The 27,116-nt window shown below is 38.1% G+C and overlaps 3 protein-coding genes across 4 annotated transcripts; all 3 read right to left on the bottom strand.

Annotated features, from left to right (window-relative positions):
• Positions 1 to 206: 206 nt before the first annotated feature.
• On the bottom strand, positions 207 to 6,317 carry LOC106172163 (acid sphingomyelinase-like phosphodiesterase 3b). Its single transcript, XM_087004513.1, has 7 exons — positions 6,194 to 6,317; positions 4,489 to 4,591; positions 3,496 to 3,664; positions 2,881 to 3,116; positions 2,156 to 2,319; positions 1,774 to 1,945; positions 207 to 1,593 (listed from the first exon to the last, which is right to left on the bottom strand). Exons 2-7 carry the CDS (start codon positions 4,559 to 4,561, stop codon positions 1,157 to 1,159), a joined length of 1,251 nt encoding a protein of 416 aa, XP_086860639.1. The 5' UTR covers positions 4,562 to 4,591; positions 6,194 to 6,317; the 3' UTR covers positions 207 to 1,156.
• Positions 6,318 to 8,999: 2,682 nt separating this feature from the next.
• On the bottom strand, positions 9,000 to 15,097 carry LOC106169992 (acid sphingomyelinase-like phosphodiesterase 3b). The gene is made up of 6 exons (XM_087004512.1): positions 14,773 to 15,097; positions 13,481 to 13,679; positions 12,547 to 12,791; positions 10,772 to 10,935; positions 9,895 to 10,066; positions 9,000 to 9,627 (listed from the first exon to the last, which is right to left on the bottom strand). The coding sequence occupies exons 1-6, from the start codon at positions 14,831 to 14,833 to the stop codon at positions 9,119 to 9,121; spliced, it is 1,350 nt and encodes a 449-aa protein (XP_086860638.1). The 5' UTR covers positions 14,834 to 15,097; the 3' UTR covers positions 9,000 to 9,118.
• A 2,841-nt stretch (positions 15,098 to 17,938) lies between these two features.
• On the bottom strand, positions 17,939 to 26,908 carry LOC106169979 (acid sphingomyelinase-like phosphodiesterase 3b). Of its 2 annotated transcripts, none has more exons than XM_087004510.1 (7): positions 26,492 to 26,908; positions 23,883 to 23,991; positions 21,591 to 21,789; positions 20,598 to 20,842; positions 19,277 to 19,440; positions 18,834 to 19,005; positions 17,939 to 18,569 (listed from the first exon to the last, which is right to left on the bottom strand). In XM_087004510.1, exons 2-7 carry the CDS (start codon positions 23,959 to 23,961, stop codon positions 18,022 to 18,024), a joined length of 1,407 nt encoding a protein of 468 aa, XP_086860636.1. In that variant the 5' UTR covers positions 23,962 to 23,991; positions 26,492 to 26,908; the 3' UTR covers positions 17,939 to 18,021. The 2 variants fall into 2 exon arrangements, with proteins under 2 accessions (XP_086860636.1, XP_086860635.1); XM_087004509.1 differs by lacking the exon at positions 26,492 to 26,908 and adding an exon at positions 25,330 to 25,365.
• Between the last annotated feature and the right edge of the window lie 208 nt (positions 26,909 to 27,116).

Below are 27,116 nucleotides of genomic sequence, written 5' to 3'. Positions count from 1 at the left end.
CTGACTTCTTTTAAACTTATACTGTTAAATGGCAGACCTCACGCGCTCACCCGCAGGCGGAGAGATACGCGTGTAGGGATAATATATTGTATTATTGAAGCAATGTATAATAAGGATGAATAACGTAGTTCAGCAAATGTGGTTGATTTGTTTTTTTTTGTCTCATTTAGACAGTATATGGAAACTGAGAACAAAGACCAGCACCATGCAAGTTGACGATCCCTTTTATTAAAAACGCATCTTTAAAAAAAATAACTTAATGTAACAATATGTTACAACAAAGCACATTTAAATTAATGTCTAACAATGATGAAATTGTTATGAGAGCTTTGCTGTAATAAGGCCCCCTATAGAGGTATGGATAGTACTCAAAAACTTACAAAGAAGGTTCAAAGGGGAAAGAGAGTAAACGGGGTCTCTTGTTTCAGATTAAGATACTTTTCAAGCTTACAATAATACGCCGCTGGTCGAGATCCTAGGCACCTGATATCCTACTTTTGGAATTATTAATTTTTTTCTGGGTGACCCCCCCCCCCCCCCCACACACACAAACACACACACGACACACACGGTGTTTTTTCTTGAACTCTCTTTGATACCTTTCCCTCTTTTTGTCACCAATTCTTTCACATAAAGATACACAGCAACTCCTAGGGTCCCCTTCCTTTCCTTAGACGAGGCTGTGATCCGGTCAACGGTGCATTCAGATCTCCGAAGAATCAGCGCACTGACCTGTCCGTACAAAAGGCGTGAAATGAAAAGCAACTGCCGATAACGTATGACAACAATGTGTTAGTGAAGATCCAAAATGCAGGGCACACATTGTGGTAATTGTTTGCAAGTCACATCTAATGTCAGAAAAAATGCACGTTTTCTTTCATACACCAGCAAAAAGTTTTATAAAACCCATTAACCCACAAAATAATTTTGTATGTAAGTTATTAATGTAGTTAAATGTACTGTAACGCAATAGTATAATATAACCATTACATGTAGGTGCAGTTCTATAGTCCGTTAACTTATACTGTTAAGTTTATGACTATTATTCCTGGGCAGTTACCACAATTAGTTTCTGTTGGCCCACCAAAAGACGGTTCTCTACATAACAAAAACTGCAGGAGAAAAACATGACTATATAACCGTCACAGCTTACGGGTTAAATACATTTTTTAAATCTTTCTGCATCCACTTCTTTGATAGAACAAATATAACGGCGTTTGCATTTGGCGTCACAAGATGTCTTAATTGTTTTGCCTTTAGCACTGTTGATGTTATAACGCAAATATTTCATGAAGACATCGGTCCTCTTCTCAAAATTTGACACCACGTGGGCCAATGAGATAGACGAAACGTCCTCAGTTCCATATGCCTCGCTAAACTTGTATCCTTTTTTCCAATGTGCTTTGCCCTTCTTATTGGCTTCTGACAATTCCAGGTAATGATGCCAATAGTCTTTGACCTGGAAGCTCTGTCTATCGTATTGCAAGAGCCGGATGGTGGGGTTGTGAACAGGCTGCTTTAAGTAAACTGGGGGAATATGAGAACTCCATGGTGTCACGGAGGGTGCTATCAGTGCAAATGCCACTGGTTCACCTGTTAAAAAGTGTTAAAAAGCTCTTTATTTAGAAATAAAAATTTTAGCATATATATTATGGTACATAAATTAGAGTAAACATACAGTAAACCGTTTTTCTGTTCTGAAAGATTTATTACTACTAGTGCAATTAGTTACTGAATACTATAGCTTCCACAATTTGTTCATGCCATACGTACCCTGAGCGTACCAAAGTTTGAATGTATCAGTATGTTGATGACCGTAAAACATGGCTGCTATGGTATTCTTGTGTTTAATGATAAGGTCATTCAATCTCTGGTTGAATTGTCGTCTCAGAATTGAATGGCCTTCCTCAGACATACCCGGTGGAATATGTGCAATCACGTAGGCCTAGTCAAATATCACGGACATAATTAGCGTAAATAAGAATGGATTTAAGGCTTTGGGTAATTATAGTTATTCCTGTCATATAACATATTCATACATGTCAAAATTGATTAATTAACAAAGACCAAGCACGATCCAGCCTTTAGAAAACGCGTATCTAAGATTAAATTGCCCTACATTATAAAATTCCGTGTAGATCTTTATTTCTTTTACCTTATTACCATTTTCAGCTGCTTGTTCTAAGACCTGATCAAACCACTGAAATTGCCCTGCAGGATCGCTCATGTCAGCAGTCACTTGGTTGTTGTTATAGTACAAGTTTGTGTTCAACACAACGATCACCAACCCTTCTCTGATACTAATGGCGTAGTAGCCTCCTGTGACGAAATTCAACATGGAAAAGTAAATTACCATTAACTTTCTATTGAATTTTTTAATATTTTAAAAAATAACTCGAAATTTTGACTGAAGTTGATATCCAAAAAAATTTCAAATTAAAATTAAAGTGGGAGCAATATCCTTTCGAATGTTCAGAAATTTTGAGACATTAAGTTGACATTCTGAGTTACTAACTCTATATTTCGAGGTCCCCACGCGGAATTTTGAGATACCATCTTGAGTTAACTGAATTTTCCGTCTCCAGACTGGGTTAGGAAAACCCGCAATCAGGTGTACGTAATAATCTGTTTTTCACCAATTAATGACAGAAATCGGCCCATCTGCATACTGCTTACATTAGATATTGGTTATCAATTACACGTGGTCTCTAATCATTACATAAACCAGGACAGTGGGGATCTGAATACAGTGTCCATAAAATATGAAAATAAGAATATTTAAAGAATAGTCATTATTAAACAAAATTTAGTCGGTTCACGGCAAAAAGATTTTTTGTGTCAATGATTCAATGGCCCGGCGTAATATATAGATGCATTAACCTTTCAATAGTGTTTTCTTGGCCGTGGAATCGCGGTACCATCGTTGCCACATGTTTGCTGCTGCGTAGTAAATTTTATTTTCATGAGGCGGGAATTGGTCTGGCGGGGAGTAGTCATGGTTACCGAAGGCCGCATATACCACCGTATTCGGAAATACATCAATAAATAGATTAGTCACATCGTGAATGATGCTGATGGTATTTTCAACGCTGTTCTTTCTGTGAGGTCCTGTATCTCTATAATAATAATAATAATAATAATAATAATAATAATATCTATTATCCTTATGATAACTGAAAAAGTACAATAAAAAGAATATTGTCATTCTCTTTAACTTTTTTAATTACTGAAATACCGCTTGATGTTGTGAAGTTTGACTTAGAGTCGCTGGTAAAATGGGACAAAGACCATTCGTTCACAGCACCAAAGTAACACGGATCTGATTTATTCAAAGATATACCCCTATAGGTTTGCCAAGAAAACTAAAAATTCCGAAAATCTTAAGCGAAAAGTGCGTAAGTAGGTAATTTTATAATTAACCAGATAGAAAGATCACAACGTGACATTTTGGTTATAATTCAGCTTTGGTTGTAAGATTAAACAAGAAAACAGTACCCTGTCCAGAGTATAAAGTCTGCGTTAGGTTCAATCTGCTTCATGGCGTGTAAAGAGCTGTTGACAAGAGACCAGGGGGAGTCATTGACATAGTCACCATACGGCTTCTGCTGAGTGTCTGTGAATACAGTGGGGTCATAGTGGAGGTCAGCCACGTGCCAGAAGAAGCCTGTCAAGACGACAAAAAAAAAAAAAATCAAAATATGCAGGCTGACTTTAATGCACATAGAAGTACGGGCTTAACAATTACAAATCCTCCGTGAACAGTAATTATTTTTAATTATTATTAAATGCTTTATTTAAAACTACTACCGGTATAGACATAATTGTCGGCTACAATTCAACAATGTCATTTCAACAATGTGGTACCCGCAAAATAAAATGGGAAGTAAAAATGGTGTCATGTTACATTTTATTAGCCAAATGAGTTAATTGTTTATGTAATACGGGTAACATATAATGCACTGACGACCACAGACTGCATGTAAAAATAAGTTATACTAACGTATTCAGAGTAAGCAGAAGTGACTCCATACTTTGAACGTTTATCAATACAGATTATACTAGACTTGTTAGAACCACATTGGCCTTCAGAATTTCTCAATTTGTTCTCAAACAAATTCTATTGTCATATTGCCCTCACATTACTTCAAAAGAATGCAACTACAGAGGTAAGAGAGCTTGAATTCGTTGTCGTCAACTCTACTCTCTTCAGTTCATGACTATTAATAACCAACATTCCACATGTAATGTGTACATGTGCCAGTATAATAGGTCCAAAGTTTAATGGTTTAAAAAACTTCCAAACTTTCATTAATCGTCACACGTATAGATTGAATATGGATGGCGTATAGCTAAAATCTAGAGGGACTAATCAATTTACAGGGTCAACATACGATATCACCAATTTAAATGATTCCAGTACTTGTAGATAGAAGAATGCATTTTTATTTCCATGAAAGTAAAACATTTTGTTTTATATAATACGCTTACCAATGCCTCCAATAACCTGTGGTACTGACACCAGACCAACCAGCATGAATACTGTATAGATACGGGATGCCATTTTAAACTGAAGCTTGATCCAGTTCTGCACCTGGAAATAATTCACATAATACAGGGTTTCTCAATATAAATGAAACCTATAAATACGATAATGTTATATTACTGAGACATGTGACTGGGATTACATGTCCCGGAAGCTGACATAATAACAAATTAAAAACATTGATTTGTTGTCTTTAGCCTAAGGGATGCATTTTTACAGCCCCTGTTGCAAATGGCCACCAATGCGCTGATGACGCACTTGAATGCGACGAAGCAAAGCTGTCAATCACCCTGACACACTCTTCTTTCGCATCTTCTGGCACGCATCTTCTGGTTGATGGCCACTTGTTCATCAATGAGATTGTAGATTGTTATCATACACGTTGTCCTTCAAGAATCCCCAGCAATAAAAAATCTGGGGGTTCAGATCGGGTGAATTCGGAGGCCCCCATCTCGTTGGAAGCAATGTGCATCCCGATTCACGACTTGTTCCCACCAGAATGTGACAGTGATTGCCTTCTCGTCTGCGTTCTCAAACCAAAATGGTCCAAATATTTTACGTTTTGAAATGGTCACCCAGGCCGTGCATTTCACACAGTGCAAGAGCTCCTGTAGCACCTCGACGGGGCCTCTGTGCCCCATCGGGCATAGTTCTTGCTGTTGACATGGCCACAGAGCCAGAAGTGTGCTTCGTCGTTGAAGCAAACATCAGCAGTAAAGCCAGGTTTCTCTTTGATCTTGTTTTGTCGACATTTCGAACACATGCTGTACAAAGTGTACTCTTTGAGCTAGAGACAGCAAATCAATGTTTTTTAAATTGTTATTATATCAGCTTCAAAGAATGTTATCTTGTCTCAGTTACTTGTCTCAGTACTAAATTATTACCATATGAATGGGTTCGTCTATTTTGAGACACCCTGTATAATCCAACTAATGCCAATCTGAATCCTGTGTAAATTTTATCATTTATCATAAATGTCAGGGCCGTAGCCTCCGGGGGGGCAGGGGGGGCAGCTGCCCCCCTGGGATTTGAGGTGCAAAAAAAAATAATAATAATAAATAATCGCAAAGGTAAAAAAAATAAATAATTGCAAAGTTGGTATCAATTCTGTGAGAAAATACAGTCATGGGCACTAGACAATCATTCAACAATCTGTTTACAAAGGTGTACTGTTTTAGCCAACTCAGTTCATGCCGAAAAGTCCAGTTGGCATGTTGTGTTGAAAAAATGACTGTACTTATGGCAAAATGAACCCACAATTTCTGACTTCTGATTGAGCAATAAATAACAGTTAAAATGCACCAGAATGCAGTATTATACATACAGTTTAAATTTTTTTTCCACACCATGGGAGGGGGACACCCCCTCCCACACCCTCCCCCCTCGGGGGCTTCGCCCCCTTGTTTCCGCTTACTGCCCCCCTGGCATTTTGCTCAGGCTACGGCCCTGAATGTCATCATAATATCATATCATTTCATAATTATACCTTTTTGGATGTTACAATAGAATGTTTGCAACACAGTCGAAAGGAACTTGTATATTCCCTACATTCCCTCCAAAAAATGTGGTCAAATCCACGAAAAAACCACAATGGTAACAAATGAATACATGTACATTCCCTCGACTCCAAATATCCCCCAAAATAATCACCTTTCAAATATTTGATCGAGTATGCTGCATGGCTGTACCACTGTTTCCGAATGTAAGCACCAATTGCATTAGTTGAAAATATGACCTGCATATTATGTGGCACTTACGTGAGGCATAAAAGCTGATATACAGATGCATATTATATGAAATATGAAATATGCGTAGACACGAGGTCAAAGATGCATATGAACCGAGCATTAGTAGAGCGTGGATTCCCAGTAACCCATATAAACCACTCCTACTAGTTTCTTAAATGACTCAAATAAAGTCATCAAAACCGCTGTTCCACTGTCATTTCCACAGAGGTAAAGAAATGCCCATTAAATTGAAAAGACACCACCAAATGTCACCAAATTTACACACATCTAGCGTTAGGACGTGCTCGTTAAAGATAACGTGTCTGGTGACATTTGGTGGTATCTTTTCAATTTAATGGACATTTCATTACCACTGTGAAAATCACAGTAAAACGTCGGATTTGAGGGGGTACATGTAATAAATGTGAACAAATGGTATTAAATGTTGATATCTTCACCACTAGTTTATCATGTTAGTTATGGTATCATGTTAGTTATGTTTCTAGGCAAGATCTTATCCTTAAAATTCACGTATCGGAGAAAAGTGATGAAAGTAGAGATAAGCCATGCGCAATGAAGGACAATTAAAGGGATAACAACTCTTCGTATGAGATCTATATTCCAAAATAAATGCATTGTAAACAAGCAAAATTTTCATCAATTATATCTCAAGAATTGGCAGAGATACACCTTACTATTGAACTTGAAAAGAAAGTCATATAGGCTACTGGCTATAACTGTGACCTTGAAATTGACCTTTGACGTAAAATTTTTTCTGCCGAGTTTAGAAACTACACAGACCTAACCTATAACATTATGGGCATGTGTTACCCTTAGGGTCACCTTTCATCGTTGCGAGTTTGGGGTCAATTAGTGCATTTTTACAGGAGAAGCATTAGATGCCGAAACTGAAAACTCTAATTCTGGAACGGATAATGGTAGAGACCTCTTGTTTTTTTTATTATTTATTTATTTATTATTTTTATTTTTTTTTTCATTTTATACAGCATGTCAAGCACAACACCGAAAATGGTGTCCGTTTTTTGTTTACGGTTTATGAGTTGCATTATGTCAAAAAGTACAATTTGGTGGTGAAAATAAAATGTGAAATACGGAAATTTGCCATTAAGTTTCGAACATCTGGAAAAGATAACATAAGGCTTAGCGAGGGCAGCCAACTTCCAGTCAAAAATGACAGAATTTCATGGAATTTCTGAGCACCTCCCATTTCATCAATTTTGATCAAAACGATCTTTTCTTTATTTCAATTAATTTCTTGTGTACGAAATTCATGGGACATTACTGCAACTCCAAAATTAGCAAAGATACACCCACTTTAGTCCCTTATATCTCCTAACTGGTAGAGTTAGGCCCATAGTTACTACTGAGCTTGAACAGGAAGTCATGTATTTGCAATCTTACTGTTACCTTGAATTTGATATTTGACCCACTTTTCATTATGAATTGAACTTTGCAAATTTTCTTGCAGCTTGTTCGGACCATTTTTTTGCTGCTTTTGAGAACTCTTCTTTATTGCATTGTGTAGAACTTGTCAAGCACAACACTGGTGATGGTGTTCCTCTTTGGTTTTCCATACGAATGCGTTTACTCCAGCTGGTGGTACAATATCCGGAGGCGGTTTTGCCTCTCTGATTTTCTAGTTAACCATCGATTTGTAATGTTTGCTAATGTATATTCTTGTTTTTTAAAGAATGTCGGCGGTCACTTGTTCAAGAGTGATTTTTACATAGTTCTTTCTCGTTAGCAGTGGTCTGCATATACTGGCAGATGCACAAAGGTGGATCAGAAAGATGCGTATTCCCCTCCTTAGATTCCCAGAAACCTTTCTGTTTTGACATGAAAACATGTCGATGGAAATGGGAAATTTTTTATCCACCCCCTACCAAAAAATGCACCCGGCTCCCGTTGGTTGTAAATGTGGCTTACCCCTTCCTTTTCGCTCGGGCGCTGAAAGAGGCAAGGCAGTGCATGTGCATGTATGCATGTAGCTGCAGTTCCACATAAATGGGTTGCACTTTACCTTCAACTCGGAGGGCTCAAACATTTTTAATTGCAAATACATGTACGTTAATATTAACTATTTGAAACAAATACATTTAAAGATACATGTACATTTGAAGTCAATTTTTTGCCAAAAAACCAACCAAAGGCCAGCATATAGTTTCTAATGGTATAACTAAGAGAATTATTCAAATACATTGTTTAATATTACCCACAAAACGGATTTTTCTGCTAGCTTTCTATGCTTTATATACATGGGGTAGAAAAGTAGGTCACATAAGTAGGTTAAATTTCCGACCACCAATTTAAAAAAATAGCAGTCTAAAGCACTTTTATGGATGAACGAGTGATTTATTCAGTTTATCCCTTGGCATGTCGACTTTATTTGAGTCGTATAAGAAACTTGTAGAAATGGTTTATACATGTATGTGTTACTGGGAATCCACGCTCCGCCGATGCTCGGTTCATATGTACTGTACCTTTTAATACATTGACTTGCATCCTGCTGCCCTGTTACATGCGTAAAGCATTTGGCATAACAAAAATAAATCTAATGTCGTTTTATTTCTAAATAATGAACATTAATGTCTGTTTGAAATGAATCCATATTGGCCTCATACGTACAGTTGTTGCTGGGCCCTGAAATATATTTTTTGTTATGAATAAACTATAATGAAATAATAATAATAATGGATTCATAAATATAATAAAGTTGCATGTGTTTATAATTTGCCATTCGTTATTTTCGTAAACAATTACATTTCAAAGACTATTTCATATTATCTTAAAAGGAAGGCAAACCTTATAACTATCATTTCCGGGACAACTACAAAAATTGATTTTTACCGATGCTCCCGGAGACAATTATCGTAGTAAAAAGAAAATAAAAACTCCAGGGAACATTTCCCCGATGCCTGAAGCCATTACTGGTCACAGGTTTAACACATTTATTATATCCATCAACGTCTACTTCTTTAATAGAACAGATATAAAGTCTCTGACAATTGGTGTCACAGGATGTAGGAACACTTTCGCCTTCAGCACTGACTATGTTATAACGGAAATACTTCATGAAAACATCGGTCTTCTTCTCCAAATTGGACACCAACTGCGCCAGTGAGGTGGAGGAAATTTCGTGAACGCCATATGCCTCACTGAATTTGTATTCTAGTTTCCACTGAGCCTTGGACTTGCTATTTGCATCAGGCAATTCCAGGTAATACTGCCAAATGTCTGTTAGTTGGAAAGTCAGTCTATCATATCGTAAGAGCCGGATTCCTGGGTTGTGGGTTGGTGTTATGGGTGGTGCTATCAGTCCAAACGCTACTGGTTCACCTTATGAAAAGAACTGTTGGTTATAAAGCATTTTCTTGTTTTTCATAAATACTAAATTGCTAAACGTTTCGATAAATCCTATTCTTAATTTGCCGCATTGTTTACTTAAGCTTGATCTTACACAAGACATTGGTCATCAGTCCATTGCTGCAAAAGCTAAAGGAAAAACCATCTTTGCGGCTGGTTTTTAAACCTGCGAATTTTACAGTAATTTTACACTACCCCTGTACCTATAAACCGAGGCTTAATGGATTGTGGTATACGTACCCTGATCGTACCAAAGCTTGAACGTGTCAGTGTGCTGATGACCGTAAAACATGGCTGCTATTGTATTCTTGTATTTGATGATGAGCTCATTCAATCTCTTGTTAAAATGTGGTCTCATCATTAAAACTCTTTTTTCCTGCATACCAGTTGAAATATGTGCAATCACATAGGCCTAGTCAAAACGAAGAAAGGAACCGAGTAAAAATATTGCAAATACAAGGTGTGAAAATTTGTAATTGACAATTATTTAAAAAATGTGGGTTTACTTTTCAAAGAAAATGATTTTAAGAACGTATCAGGTCAAGACATTCCTTCCTTCCTTGTTCCAGAAAGGGATTGCCTTAAGAACACTGTAAATCGAGATTGACTGTTAAATTATAAATTTCCTGTATGCCGACTTTACATTTAATTAGATATTTTCTACAAACGATTTTTCTTCGACTTCCCCATTCTTCTAGCCGATTAAGGAAAAGATAGTTTTAATAATTTTGAATAATTTATTTAGTGCCATTGTGACATCAGTACCTAAATTGAATTAATCAATGTAGCAAACGAAAACACATGGCTGGCACCAACGTTTATTTTGTCCCAAATAAAGATGCCCTCATCGTCCAGTCACTCCAGAAGCGACACGCTTCGTTAAGGCCCACAGTCACACAAGGACCAATCCAAAGAATACTATCCCATTAAAGCTTATTTTGTGCTGCAGGAGTGCCACAGACAAGCTCGGTCACTTGGTGCTGACCATACTACCTACACATTCCCCTATCCACATATCTCACATGGGATATGTTTTTTAAACGATAAATTTTACCAAGACATACATTTGAAACTGAAATATTCAATATAATATCAAATGTATTTCTTTTTAGTTTACCTTATTGCCATTTTGAGCAGCCTGTCCTAAGACCTTATCAAACCACTGAAGTTGTCCTGCGTGATCACTGATGTCAGCAGTCACTTTGTTGCTGCCATAATATAAGTTTGTGTTCAACACAACGGCCACCAACCCTTGTCTTATACTAACGGTGTAGTAGCCCCCTAAGACAAAAATCAACATGGTAAAGTGAAACACAGTTAAATGGCAAATGAACTACAGAAAAATAGGTCCCCTTATGAACCCAGAATAAATGGGACCCCTTAGCAAATTATCAGGCCTGCTGCAAACTCTCTCGCAAATGCGCTACAAATTTGCTACAAATTTGCTGCTTACTTGCAAAAAGTTCTTGTAAATTTGCTAAAAATTTCCTGCTAATTTGCAAGACATTTCTGCAACTTTGTCACAAATTGTCGCGAATTTGCAGAAATAGATGAGAGCCCGAAGTGCCCTGCTTTTGTGAAGGTTTTACTTCAAAGCCTGTATGGGGTTCGGATTAGTAATAACAAATCGTTCACTTTTATCTGGAATGACTCCCCAGAGTGCAGCTTGGATTAGTTAACTTAGGAACCATTCCCATAACCCTATCGTAGTATCAGGATCGATCTATCTCCAAGGGGATTCTCGCTAAATTGCGTTCAGTTTAGGCGTGCACGAAAGGTAATTACCCCCTAGCAGCTTCAGTGGGCTTGACAGACATTTTTAAAAGCCGCTGAAACCGAATGCAATTCAGCGAGAATCCCCTCGAAGTTAGACAGATTCTTGCAGTACGATAGGTTTTCGGGAACCCAGTCTTACGCTCTTATGTTTCAGGTTAACCCAAGTGCTCGGTTAGGGATTGAGTCATGAAGAGAACCTTAACAAAGAATTATATAAGCAATATACTAGAGACGTAAGCTTTTTCTGCAATTTATCTTTATGCTGAAACATATCACCGTTCTCTTACTAGCGCGTTGATCTCGCGAATCAACCATATGCCCGTGAATTGTGTTTGTAAACTATTGCACGTAGTAACGAACACTGAGAATAAAACTGGAGTCATTTAACTCTCTAGTCAGAGTCTAGCACCCCTTGACCCTCACGGAGTTAATTTGACTCCCACCGGGAACATACCGGTCTTTCATCAACGGTACCTGCTGTCTCCCCGCTTGGCACTGTTGTTGTTTCGTTTTACAATGAGCCAAGGAGTCAAAAATTCCTTAATATGGGGTCATGGTGACTGTTTTGTAGAGATAAATCAAGGGATGAAGGGATGTGTGAATGGAGTCAATTGTGACCCTCCTGTGGGGTCTGGGATGGCGTTACTCCATCGGAGTCAACTTGACACCAATTGGGAGTTATTTTAGGCACCACTGCTGGACTGCAAGTTTGAAGTCACTTGGACTCCGATTTTATTTTCAGTGAACGTTCCCCCTCGAACGCCATGCTACTAGCAGGTGTCCAAAATTTAAGCCTATAAGACTAATATTCTCGGGGTCAAAACAGAGCTAACGTAACGTAGGCCTACTGTGTCTCTCCGTGCCAGAATAGAGGACCAGAGGACCAGAATAGAGCCGTAACACGTGGTACATTGTGTTCAAGACAAAAAGCAAGTATTTTGAATTATATTTGTTTCATGCTAGTTTCTTATACATGTACCTTACTCACAGTCTGTATTCATTTACCTCTTTTTATCATTAAAATTTTGGACCGCGCCTCATGATTAACGAGTTTCTAAATGACAATGATAGTATATAGTTTGGTTCATCGGAATGAAGGCCTTAAAGTACTCTTACCTTTTCTTAATGTTCTCTTGGCCGTGGAATCGCGGTACCACCGTTGCCACATGTTTGCTACTGCGCGGTAAATTTTATTCTCATGCGGCGGAAGTTGGTTGGCAGGGAAGTAGTCATGGTTACCGTGGGCTGCGTACACTTTCGTATTCGGAAAAACGTCCATTAATATACCAGTCAGATTGGAAATGGTGCTGATGATATTTTCCGTGCTGTCCTTGTTCTCGTCGATGTGAGGTCCGCTGTCCCTAGAATGGACATGTAGAATTGTTGTACCAGTGTATTTTCATCATGTCGCCAAAGTCAATCTGATTTACGACCTCCTGACGAATCTTGCCCCCTCCCCACCACTTCAACCATGATGACACAGTTTGAACCCAGAAGTCAGTCCTTGGTATGGGTTGGGGATTTTTTGATTCCCCCAGATTGTAACAGAGTTATTGTGAGTGTCAAGAAAGGCGTATGTTAGTTGGAAATAATAACGTTTATCCAGGAAGATACGTTGAGTCTGAATTTTTTGCAGGGAAATTTTACACAGTGGATTTTTAACTCAATAACTATTGATACATGGATAAAAGTAGTCTGTGTTAATATTAAAAGAAAACCTTTAAGGCAAAGCCTCTCGTTGAACTGGCAATAGAAAACTAATATATTGTTATATTATATAAAGAGAAATAAAAGACATATCTTATAAGAATGACGGCTATTAACAAAATACATGTGTAATGAGTAGAATGATCATAATGGAAAGGAACACATTTGTGTTATTATTATTTTTTAGGCAGTCCTCTTATTCATCAAAAAATTACTAGTTAGAAAGAATAACTTGTATTAAATTAAATTGCCAATAAAAAACTTTTATGCAAAATGGGGGAGGATTGGAATCAAACACTTAATAAACTTTAGATTGAATCATTTTTAAAAAATGAAATCTTACCCTGTCCAGAGTATAAAGTCTGCGTTAGGTTCAATCTGCTTCATGGCGTGTACGGAGCTGTTGATGAGGGACCAAGGGGAGTCACAGAGATAGTCACCATACGGCTTCTGCTCAATGTCTGCTACAGGAGAGATACACGAGTCCTGACTGGTGAATACAGTGGAGTCATAGTGGAAGTCTGTCACGTGCCAGAAGGAGCCTTGGAGGGAAGAAAAGGCGTCAAGTAAGGGTTGTCTTTTAATCTGGTAATTTTATTGTGGTCTTAAATTATTTTTTAATTAGTTATAAACATGATACCGCAAAACTTCGTTTGATTTTATTATTTACGAGGCACTGGAATGTCTCGGGTGATTCCCATCACCTTCGCAGCTTACGATCCGGTATGTACATGCATATTAAATGTAACCGTTCGAAAAGAAATATGGACGGAGGGGGGGGGGGGTAACGGAACATTTCGAACTTGAAGAATGGTTTGGTGTCTGTATATTTGTATATTTGCCAGCTTTGCTGTCTAGCTTTGTTAAAATGGCTGAATCGGTAGTGACACTTCTGGGTTTGAGGCATGTAGGCGACCGTTGTCATGCAGGGTCCTTTTAATGTAAGATCGCTCTAAGACCCCTGGGAAATCGAGAAGAGACCGTCTATGCCTAGCAATGTAAGCCGCGATTATGAAATAAAGTTAGTGAAGATTAAACCAGGGAATTATATCGGATATAATTCCCTGATTAAACACAGATTTAACTTTGGTTGCAGATGTATTCTAGGTATACAGACTGATGTACGCTACCGCATTAAATCAGTCGACCATTAAAGTTTACTCTCTATATGGTTGTCATGTTAAAACATTTCTTATGTCTGACATCCTTTAAAGTACCTACTATACGTGCAAACAAGTTATTCGTACCGCCTATGATACGCATTTAGATGCTGACATGTCAATTTAATGGAGTAGGGAAGCGATTTCAAAGCACGGTGGTGTGTGTGTGTGTGTGTGTGTGTGTGTGTGTGTGTGTGGTGGGGAGGGGAGGGGCTCCACAGTCTATAAGGTCTATTAATGGAAAATTAGAGTATGAATTGGCAATCACGTTAACCGCCAGCTTCAAGTCCACATCAGATTAGGACAAAGTCAATTACCTAGATTCCTTAAAGTATGGATATAACACTCATATTGGTACATGTATAACTAAGAGTAGATAGTTATACATGTACCAATCGCATGTGTCGCTTAGTTATACATGTACCAATACCATAAGTACATTTGTTAATCCTCTGAAAATATAAATGACGCTTACCTATGTCTCCAGTAACGTGTTGCACTGGCACCATAAGCACTAGCATGGATATTACATACATGTGCGATGCAATTTTAAACAAGTTTAGAAATATTTTAATTACGCAAGCACATACAACAACCCAACGTTGCAGAAAACACTTTCCCAAGAGCTGGAGCAGCAGAGGCCACAAGTGTTTGTTACATTAAATCGTCCCTGAGATTTTCACACTAGCAGGTCTACAACATGTAACACAGGTTCTCCTTGTAAAAGACAAGCTAATGTAACTTTGAGCTGTGACCTACATGTAAATAGAGAAGTCCTGCGACTAACTTACCTGAAGTGACGGAATTCAGTGACGCATATCAGGATCAGATTATAACAATTTACTGATACACGACGGAATTATGTCAGTAAATTGTGTTACTAATTAGTAGTGCATACATTTAAAGTGTATTATTACGTTACATGTCAGGTTTTTTGTTTCTATGGACTTGTAAATAAAAGACTGAATACATAAGTTTGCTTTGTTATTTCGCCACGTGACTCACAAAGTAAAGACTGCATGAATATTTTTAGGAAAAGTAGAACTGTCTAGTTATTCATAGGGAAGTTAGGAATATCTTAATGTTATTTTTAGAGTTAAGACTTTCTAGATATTCGCAGTAAAGTCAGGACTATATCAATTTTATTTTAGGAGTTAGGACTTTCTTGATATTCATAAAAAATTTTAGCTGGAGGTGAACGGAAGTGAAGACGTGGGCTCGAAGAAAAAACATTTTTTTCACCAACATGATAAGATAACAATTTTTCTTTTGGCATTTTTGGCAGAAAATACTTGTAAGAATAATAGGTACATGATATGGTACGTGTGTTCGAAATTTGAAGGTGCAAAATCGTGCTTAATTTGCAGTCAATAGTTCTGAGTGCCAAGCGGGGAGACAGCAGGTACCGTTTATGAAGGACTGGTATGTCCCCGGACTAAAGTCGAACCCACGTGCGTTTTACCGCTCCGGAGGTGGACACTCTAACCAACAGGCGATGCGGCATTTTAAAATTACAGTATATATTAATTCAGATTGATTATTTAAATTTTAATTTTTTAGAATAAAAGTCAGTAATGTCTCGAAAAGTCGGGTTGTAAATTATAATTATCAACCAGAGACAGGTTTTGCAAAACTCTTTAACCAAATTTAAACCCATTAAATTCAGTTACACTGTAAAAACAGTGTTTAGCATCTAAATACATACAACACACGTTAGGCACCTATACGCATTTAGAAATATGTGTAAAAGCTAAGCACGTATAGCTTTTCAAGCGTTTCACAGAAGAAAAATCAAGACACGTTGGCAGTGTTACGCGTTTAGCTTCATCGCTTTATGTTTCTACAATAAGTCTATCGCAAGCTAAGCACAGTGTCTAAGCACCTCCCCTGCTAAGCGCGTGAGGCTGCTAAACATATGGAGTTGCTATAGGTGTGGAATTCCTAAGCGCGTGGAGCTGCTGAACAACACGTTTAGCTTTTCAAGCTTATCACAGAAAAAAAATGCTTCACCGGTATACGATCCCATAACAAGTTTATTACAAGACTCAACAATTTGGCTTAACACTTCCCCTTGTAAACGTACATGTATGGAGCTGTTGGAGGCGTGGAGCAGCCTGCTCGAACGCGTTGTGTCCTTCCTTGCAGTAACGTGTGATTATTTAAAATAGGCCTATTAAATAATAATCCAAATAACAAATTCACGACGTTATCAGCTGGATACATGATGGTGATGGTATAGAATAACGTTATGGTAACGTTATGGGTGTTTTTAACTCCATGCAAAATGATGCCCCTGCGGCTTTATAAGCGTTTTATAACATTCTGGAAAAACATTATTTAATGTTTTGAAAACCTTTTTTATAAATAACCAAAACACGTCTTATGCTGTACTAAGATCTTATATGTCCGTTTATTAGTTCTTAGAGCTGTATGAACTACATTTAGCAGTTAAGTCCAAATTGAGCTTGGGGTTAGTAGGCGACTAGAGCGGTGCGATTTGTTAAATATTCGGACTATGGTTACCAAAATAACCAGCATGCGATGAAAGCTTCAATGAACCATTATTCTGATGTTCTATTGTTCATTATTTCCGGAAAAAATAAATAGATACCAATAATGTAACGCATTTAATCAAAATATGAAAAAAACTGTTTTAAAATAAAAGTGATAGCTGTTTCGTGTCTTTAGAAAACTAATGAATTTTCCTTACTTGATTTTCAGAAATATATTCAAATAAGCTCCCTCGCAAGATCAGCTACCACAAGGATGAATAAGTCCCGCTGTAAAGGTGATCGAGTTAAGTCAACGATATTGACAGTTCACGGTACCCTGTTATAGATATAAATAGCTATATCAGTTAAAGGTGACCGTGACTCCGTGTGTGTGTGTGTGTGTGTGTATGACTAAAACAGCTGAAACCCTTACCATCAAAAAGATAAGCAAATACACCCTACATTTAATAGGCGTCAAACGCGTCAAAGCGTGTAACATGTTAGGGAGCTTAACGTGCTTAGGGGCTAAACGCGTCGAAAAAATGAGACAAAACAGGCGCTTAGAAATGTGTTTAAGTGCTAAACACTGTTTTTACAGTGTATAGTCCGACTAAATTTGATTTAGTAAGATGTTAATTAGCATTCAGTAAATTATGACAACTATAATTGTTCCCATTCCTTTTTAATGTTTTCACTTTTTTGTGTATACCGATATTATATATTTTATATTATATTATATATTATATAGTTTAATGTTGCTTGAATTAAGCCACGCAGTTTGTCACAGCATTAATTTATCTGGTCATTACTCGATCGCCACATCAACGGCCCTATGGTCCTACAAAATTGAACCAAGTCGGACAGGCTCTGACCGATGCCTTGAATGTTATTCCAGATCAAACTTTTAGAAACCTGTCAGAACCAATGCTTATAGCCTGTTAGCAGCCAGATGAGACCAGACGCACCATTGGCCGTGAATAGACACTGATCATGAATACCCTTTGTTAGGCGTACAACGCTTTCATATATGATAATTATTAATTATTGATATTATTGAATTTATTTAAAACACGATTTGAATTCTTGTTTTCGTTTATCAATTAGAGAAATGGGGGAAAATCGAAGAAAAATGATTTGAAAAAATACATATTTACAAAGTCAAGTTTGTATATTTCATGTCAAAGAACATTTCATTTGATGGGTAAACTTTCAAACTATCAATTCCGGGACAACTACAAAAAATGATTTTTACTGACGCAGCCGAAGACAATCATTATAGTAAAAAGAAAATAAAAATCCCAGGAAATAAACACCACGGGCCTGAAACCATTACTGCTAACGGGTTTTACACATTTACTGTGCCTATCATCGTCTACTTCTTTAATAGAGCAGATATAAAGTCGCTGACAATTGGTGTCACAAGATGTAGGGGCACTTTCGCCTTTAGCACTGACTATGTTATAACGGAAATACTTCATGAAGACATCGGTCTTCTTCTCCAAATCGGACACCAACTGCGCCAGTGAGGTGGAGGAAATTTCGTGAACGCCATATGCCTCGCTGAATTTGTATTCTAGTTTCCACTGAGCCTTGGACTTGTCATTTGCATCAGGCAATTCCAGGTAATACTGCCAAATGTCTTTTAGTTGGTAAGTCAGTCTATCATATCGTAAGAGCCGGATGCCTGGGTTGTGGGCAGGTGTGCTTAAGTTAATGGCAGGAACAATGGCACGCCATGGTGTTACGGAAGGTGCTACCAGTCCAAACGCTACTGGTTCACCTAATGAAAAGATATTTTTGATTAGTAAACAATGTCTTTGTCGGCACATTTGTCAAAAACAAACAGTTTTACTTAAGTTATTGATTCATATCCGTATATACTTATTTTGGTGGATCATTTATACTTCAATTTAGTTACTTGTAAGACCTCAGTTTTAGTCAATCGTAGCAAAGGCTTAAGGGAATAAAATCTTCACGACTGATTCCTGCACCAGAAAGCTTTAAGCTGGCCTATAAGAACCATGGTGCCTTCCAGCATACGTACCCTGATCGTACCAAAGCTTAAACGTGTCGGTATGGTGATGACCGTAAAACATGGCTGCTATTGTATTCTTGTGTTTGATGATGAGGTCATTCAGTTTCTTATTGAATTGTGGTCTTATCATTGAATCGCCTTCCTCGTACATACCAGTTGGAATATGTGCAATCACGTAAGCCTAGTCAAATATTGTGAAATATCAAAAGTACAAAAAAGAAAAGTAAAAAAAAAGTAAAAAAGAAAGATTAGAAACATGCATGCACGGTGTGCAAATAAGGAAGTGAGAACATGTTTAGTAGTATCTGGTTTAATTACACACTTCTTTTCAAACAAAATTATTTTAAAAACGGGCCAGGTCAGATCTCTACTGCAAAAGGGACTACCTTAAGAATACTAGTAATCAATATTAAAATACTACATTATGAATCTCGAGTGGTAAATTCTTTTACCTTATTGCCATTTTGAGCTGCCTGATCTAAGACCTGATCAAACCACTGAAATTGTCCAGCGGGGTCACTGATGTCAGCAGTCACTTTGTTGCTGTTATAATACAAGTTTGTGTTCAACACAACAGCCACCAACCCTTGTCTGATACTAACCGTGTAGTAGCCACCTATGACAATATTCAACATAGTTTAAATATATAGTTTGTTGATATTTATAGGTTTTTACAGATTTGTGTTGATGTTAATCTGATACCTTCTTTAGTCTATATTGGTGTCACTAAGTTCGCGTCGCCAGTGATGGAAAACAGTTGTTGAAAACAAAAGACTCATGCCAACCAATATCTCACCTTAGATTCCCACCATCCTATTCAAGACTAACCAAGAGGAGTCTGGACGCTTAGGGGCGGGGTCTACAATTGGTTGCGTGAAGGAGGAAGACAAAAAAGGAGAATTAAAAACATCAGAAATGTCCTCAAGCAATATGGTTTCCCGAAATAAAAAATGGACTCAGTTTAAAGACAGAAGGATAAAAACAACAACCCCTCACTAAAAAAACTTTTCTAAAGATTTAGGGATATGGTTGTTTTGCCATATGTCAGAAGGGTGTCAGCAGAAAAGCTTTAAAAAAGAAAGATAGCTACTTCAAGATTAATAAGCTTTGCTGCTGCCATGACGTCACATACCACCCTGAGAAACCCTTAGTACACCAGAAGATAAACTGAGAGCATCAGAGGTTCCATCAAACGCCTCAGCTGTGAAGGCCAGTACACTGTAAGTTCCAGAATCCTACAGAAGGAGAAGGTAAAAGCGAATATGGACTAGAAAGGCCTCCAAAAATATAAGCAGAGACGAATGCAGATGCTTTCTCCCACACCTGTATAATGACCTCCTGTAGTGCCTCATGGTCAGGTGCGGGTCAGCAACAACAGTTGTCGATCACTGGCGACACGGACGACATCTAGTGACGCCAGGTCAGACTAAAGAAGATGACAGATCGACATTAAACGAATCTGTGGGCATGATGAAAATATTCATTTATGATAAAAGAACATATACTTATCTAAACATTCTGTTCTTTTGCTTTGGCCATTCATTTACATAACAAACAGTATTAACATAGCAAATCCTGTATAACATTACAGCAACAGAACCTTTCATGTCCTTCATACCTTTTTTTAACTTCAAAAAACTTTAAATTGAAAACGAGACAGTTAGGAGTGGAGTGACTCTTTTACGCAAGTCAAAGTGGTTACACGTCGTAAAACAATGGCATTATTCATATATGGGCTGGATCAGCTGAATGAAGGCCTAAAGCCGTGTTAACCTTTTCTTAATGTAGTGTTGGCCGTGGAATCGCGGTGCCACCGTTGCCACATGTTAGCTGCTGAGTGGTAAATTTCATTCTCATGCGGCGGAAGTTGGTTGTGAGGGAAGTAGTCATGGTTACCGTGAGCTGCGTACACTTTCGTATTCGGAAAGACGTCCATTAATATACCAGTCAGATTGGAAATGATATTGATGATATTTTCAGAGCTGTCCTTGCTCTCGTCGATGTGAGGTGCGTTGTCCCTGGAATATCGAGTTGAAATATTTCTGTCATTTTGGGTATACTTATTCTTCAACCTTGCAACAATTTTAATATGATAAAAACATACTTTTTTAAATACACAAACACTGGACACATATATGACTGTGTGCAAATAAATCTAATGTTTGTCTAACACCTACTTTTCCTACTTTCTAAGTCCTAAACAGCTACGGCAAATATCCTATTTAAAGGGACAAAGTGTAAGATTTTAAAGACACGTTTACTACATAATGCACTTCTTGTTGAACTTACCTGAGGATCAGTAATGCTTACAAACCCTTTTAACATTTACTAGAATTAATGTCGCCCAAATAAATCAGTTTCATCAATGTGAATTTCTGACTTGACTACTTATGACTTATCTTGGGTAAAAGTAAATTAAAATTGTTGGTCACAAAGTTTTAAAAAAATTTCAAGTCAAGACTACGTTTATTTTCTTTCAAAAATAATCATCATATTTTATTAATATTTCTATAAACCAAGTACAGTAACTATAGAATATTCTTTTAAGAATGATTTAAATGAGAAGAAATTAATATTTATGCATTTTTTCTATTTAGTCTTCAAAATTTGCTCATGAAAGGGGATTCGTTTTCATCAAGCCTAAATGCATCCCCTTTTGACGTAAGACGAGGATAAGCCAAACTTTGGGAAAAAACAGTTAAACAGCACCCACAAACTTACCTAAGATGAAGAAGTAAAATATCAAGTTTAAAATATCAATATTACCCTGTCCAGAGTATAAAATCTGCGTTAGGTTCAATCTGCTTCATGGCGTGTACGGAGCTGTTGATGAGGGACCAAGGGGAGTCACAGAGATAGTCACCATACGGCTTCTGCTCAATGTCTGCTACAGGAGAGGTACACGAGTCCTGACTGGTGAATACAGTGGAGTCATAGTGGAAGTCTGTCACGTGCCAGAATGAACCTTTAGGGCAGAAAAGGCATCATGTTTTGATCGTCTCATTATCGTAATATTTTGTAATGCATTCAGTGAAAAGAATATCTAATGAAGCTTATTATTATTTAATACGTTCTGGGTATTCAATTTACTAACCATACTAAAAAAATTAACGCTAACAATTATATCTTTTAATCCTTGGAATCTCCGAACCATTTCCATAGAGAAAAATTGCAGGTCCTTATTCACTTCTCATACATGTTTGTGTTCATATTGAACCATTGTTCTGCATTTTTCAATATGATATGCTTATAGGCTAGGAGAATTCTTTTAAAAAATCTCGGGCGGGGAGGGGATGTAGAAATAGGATATAAAACGGACTGGTGGCGGGGGTGGCGGGGGGGGGGGGATGTCTGTTCTGGATGAAACCAAATGTCGACAGTGGGTAGGATATGTAGTATCATCTTCATATAGACCATACATAGCGTATGCTAGCAATAAAAATTTTGGGAAGAATAAGCAATTTGTTTTCAAGTTTGATTGAAATATATATGCAGGGGAAACGATTTTGAAGTCAATGCCGCGAGATCCTTCATTTACTACAGTCGGCTGAAAGATCAGTGAGATCGACCGCCTAGACTTCTTGGCGCCAAATGACACCACCAAATGTAACCAAATTTACACACATTTGGCATTAGGGTGTGCTCGTTAAAGGCCCCTTGTATAATAGCGTTTGCGTTTACCGCGTACTGTAATTACTTCCTGTAGGTGGCGCGGCTTGCCTTGAACAAGGGTAACAATTCTGTTTTATGGGACATTGTCCCATTCTTCCAAAAGAGCTTGGGGGAGTTGGTCCAGATTATTAGGAGTTTGGTTCTCCTTTCCATTGCACACTTCAATCCATGCCACAGATGTTTAGTAAGGTTAATAACTTGGCTCAAAGGTGATTGCTCTATCCTCTGAACATTGGGTGTCTGCAACAAATCACTCAGCAGACGAGAGTTGTGAGCACGTGCATTTCCACGATGACGCCTGCAGTTTCTCTGAAGTCACCTCTTTCAAATGGAGTGAGACATTTGTTGAAAACGTTTCCGTGAATTGCCCCAATAACGTTTTTTTCCGGAAAGAACTATGCACTAAAACCATGGGCTTGGAATTCTCTCCAAACGTGGTATGACCTGACACCTCAGGCGATATTATCTTGTACAAACTTTCCAAAAAGCATTCTGCAACATGTCTACGGACCCTACAGGGTAACTTGACCAGCGAAGGCATTCAAGAAATACCTTGATTCTTCAGCAAAACCAGCTTGTTCCTAGTGATAGTTGACCAAGTTCTGGTAGTTCTGGGGTCACTGGACCTAACATTCTCAACTAATACCTCATTCCATCTGCAAGAGAGGACTAAGGGGGGTGTTCCAGGCTTCATCATGACAGCACACTTGCACACAGTTCTCAGGTGGTGAGTGATTTGTTGCAGAAACCCAAAGTTCTGAGGCTGGAGAAACCATCTTTGAATCCTGATAATAAACCTACTGAGAACCCGTGGCATGAACTGAAGTGTGCAATCCAGAGAACCAAACCCCAACTAGTCTGGACCAATTCCGCCAAGCTTTTTAGAAAACATGGTGCAAAATCCCACGAAACAGAATTGTTACCCTTGTTGAAGGCGGTGGCGCCGTCTACAGTGCGCGGTAACCACACACGCTAATAGACACGTGACCTTTAACGAGCACACCCTAATGCTGTATGTGCGTAAATTTAGTGACTTTTGGTGGTGTCATTTCAATTTAATGGGCATTTCTTTATTTCCATGGAAATGACAGTGGAACATCGGATTTGAGGGGGTACATGTAATAAATGTGAATTAATGGTATTAAATGTGGATAGCTTAACTGCTACTTTATATTTTCTGCACCAATAATCATGTTAGTTATGGTATCTGGAATGAAAATCACTATTTATAACAAATTTCACCCGTGAGCTGATCATTTATAAATAAAAGCACATGAAATTGGGGGTGGGACAACCTTTTTGACCAATGTTGTATAGTTGGACCAATTGTATGACAATACCATAAGTGCATGTGCATAAACCTCTGAAGACATAAATGGCGCTTACCAATGTCTGCAATAACTTGTGGCACTGACACCAGACCCACCAGCATGAATACTGTATGTGTATACATACGTGATGCCATTTTAAACTGAAGCTTGACCCAGTTCTGCACCTGGAAATAATTCACATAATACAGGGTTTCTCAATATAGATGGAACCCATAAATATGATAATGGTTTATTACTGAGACAAGTGACTGAGACTTTTATTGCTTGTCCTGGGAGCTGATTTAATAACAAATATAAAACATTGGTTTGTTGTCTTTAGCTCAAAAGATGTATTTTACAGCACCTTGTAAATTTGTCACTTGACGATGTACAATGTTAAGCAAGATTACCAAGTCCAGTCACACGACTTTGAGTTTGAGCGGTCTTGTTTACTAACGCGACGATCACTTGAGTAAATAAAGTTTTATAAGATTTCGTTAGCATCATTCACTAAAACAATCTGTTTCACGATATAATAATATGTTTGTACAGGGCCGTAGCCTCCGGGGGGGGGGGGGGGGGGGGGGGGGGCAGGGGGGGCAGCTGCCCCCCCCCTGGGATTTGAGGTGCAAAAAATATAATTGCAAAGTTGACTATACTTATGGCAAAATGAACCCACAATTTCTGACTTTTGATTGAGCGATAAATAACAGTTAAAATGCACCAGAATGCAGTATTTTACATACAGTTTTTAAAAATTTTTCGCACCGTGGGAGGGGGACAACCTCCCACGGTGCGAAAAATTTTTTGCAACCTCCCCACACCCTCCCCCCTCGGGGGCTTCGCCCCCTCGTGTCCGCTTATTGCCCCCCCCCCCCCCCCTGGCATTTTGCTCAGGCTACGGCCCTGATGTAAGCCATCCAGTCGCATTTCACAGGGAGTTTTTCAAATCTAATACAGGACTGACGCCGGTCTTGTGAGAATACAGGTGAACTATTTTTAGTCTTGTTGCGTGATCAAGGTGGATTGATTTTGTAAATGTCCAGAAGATGGGACAGAAACTAAGGATAGCTTACCTATATTCACAGTTAACCAGCTGAAGTCTCCGAGAAGGAGACGCAACGTCGTCAACTAGTCAAAAATTTAAGCTCAGTTTTACTTACATGAAAAACTTCCCTTCTTTATCGATCCGACGGAGAGATGGAGAAAGAGAAACTCTACTCATGGGCAGATTGAGGCCGTCTTCTGCGTCTTCCGGAAGACGGCCAGATTTTCAAGTTTACATTGACGGGTAGCTGATTTTTTCTGTCGGAAAACGGTCAAAATGGAAGATGGATCAACAAAGATAATTTGGAAGGCTGTCAGAAAATATCTCTGGATCCGCCCCTGTGTACTGGATCGCTTTCGATGGCCTACAACAACACCCAGGCAGTTTATTTGCCCCCAATCCCTCTGTCCTTATGTAGTAGGTACAAACAGAAATCCCCTTGATTTAGCTAGACAAACAGATAAAAGCGACATACCTGAAGACCGAGTGTCAACATGCTGAAACAGAGACGGATGTTCAGCATACCAATATGTTTGTGTTTGTGTTCATATATGTGCTTGTGCTCTAGTTTGTATTTCAAAGCCCCCAGTGGTCAGCTCCTTTAAATGCTACGTATTACATGCAATAACAGGCTGTTTACTTAACACCAGTAAGTCATAACTTGGATGTTATTATGTCCAAGGTCATAAATATGGAACGTGCCAAAACAAGATACTAAAGACGTCAATTGTACAGACACAAAGCAGAAAACAATGATACTAGTGCACAAAATAAGCTTTCGTCAATTTTGATGCAATATTACTTAATGATATACAACATTATCACCACGAATTTGCTGCACATTTGTGGCAAATTTGCAAAAACATTAATACTTTCACACATACTGCAACCCTAAGAAGTTCTTGCAAATTTGCTGCTAATTTGATGCAAATTTTTTTGCGCACAGAGACTTTCTTGCAAACCTAGGGCCCAAACTATATCTTCCATCCTATTGCAAACATGTTGCAAACTTATGATGCTATTCTTGCAAATTTGTTGCAAATAAGCAGTAATACAAATTTTCCTTGTAAACTGGTAGCTGAAAACTTTTCATTTTGCTAAGGACTGCACAGGGCTTCAGACACATGGTTACTCAAAGTCACAGAAAAATAATAATTTCACACACACACCCACACACACACACACACACACACACACGGGCACGGTGATGGCGTCGACGGCGACGACAGACACAGGTGATGGCTATACCGAGTATGTATGAACAGTCACGATGTGTCTTTACATAAAGAGGAGAATAGTAACGGAATTTAGAAAGGATAAACTTGATGCATTTGTTTTTTTGTTTGCTGTAAAACAAATAATTTTAAATTGCTTTAATCCAGTCATAGGAATGTTAGTAAAAAATCATTCCGACTGGTTGGCTGTCACGGGCATACACAGAGATTGAATTAGTGTTTAATATCTTGCTCATAAACTTCATAACATATAAACTTCAAAACATGTAATTGTTTTAGTGTGCCAAATAGTGAACGCTCAGGCTGTCTTGATCTATTTTTTAGATAATATCAACATAATATACAAGTATACAACTACATTAAAAACTTTCTCCTTTTTGTTCAGATTAGATAAGGACTTACCTGTAAATTTCTGACTCGCTATTTCTAATTCCAACAAGTGTAGAACAGTTTCATTAGCTATGTTATTGCAATAGACTGGCTAGGTCTGACTGCAAGCAGACGAAATATTGGCTGGTAAGACCAGACAAATATAAGTAGCTATATAGACAAAAGAATCTTCACAAGTCTACAACATAAAACACTACCCTGAAACTGGAGCAGCAGAGGCCACATGCGTTTGTTAAGCCTTATCGCCCTAGAAATGCCCTTAGATATCTTTACTCTAGCAGATATACCAGCAATATACAGCTGCTTTTACGTCTTCACTTGAAATGTGAGTGACAGGCCATACGTGACAATCTGAACTTAGCCTATATAACTCATATGGATCAATCGACCAAGCAATCTGCAAACGACCTGCGACATGTATTTCTGTAATGCTAGTAATGACAGCTACGAGTAAGGGGACAGCTTTGTAGACTAACTGAATTGATTGACATGTTCTCATAGTACTTTTAAAAGCAAAGGAATGTAATCTAATCGGAGAGAAAGCCGCTAGAGGTTGAAAGAGATAGAAAGAGAAATTAAATAGAAGCGTCGAGGGAACCAACTGGTAATAGTTAATAAATAACGTAAAAGAATATGA

The sequence above is a fragment of the Lingula anatina genome, chromosome 2 (assembly GCF_051362555.1).
Source record: "Lingula anatina isolate TDL-2025a chromosome 2, LinAna3.0, whole genome shotgun sequence".
In the NCBI taxonomy this organism is placed as follows: domain Eukaryota; kingdom Metazoa; phylum Brachiopoda; class Lingulata; order Lingulida; family Lingulidae; genus Lingula; species Lingula anatina.
Note: the sequence above shows the minus strand (reverse complement) of the source record. Positions and strands in the feature narration are given on the sequence as shown.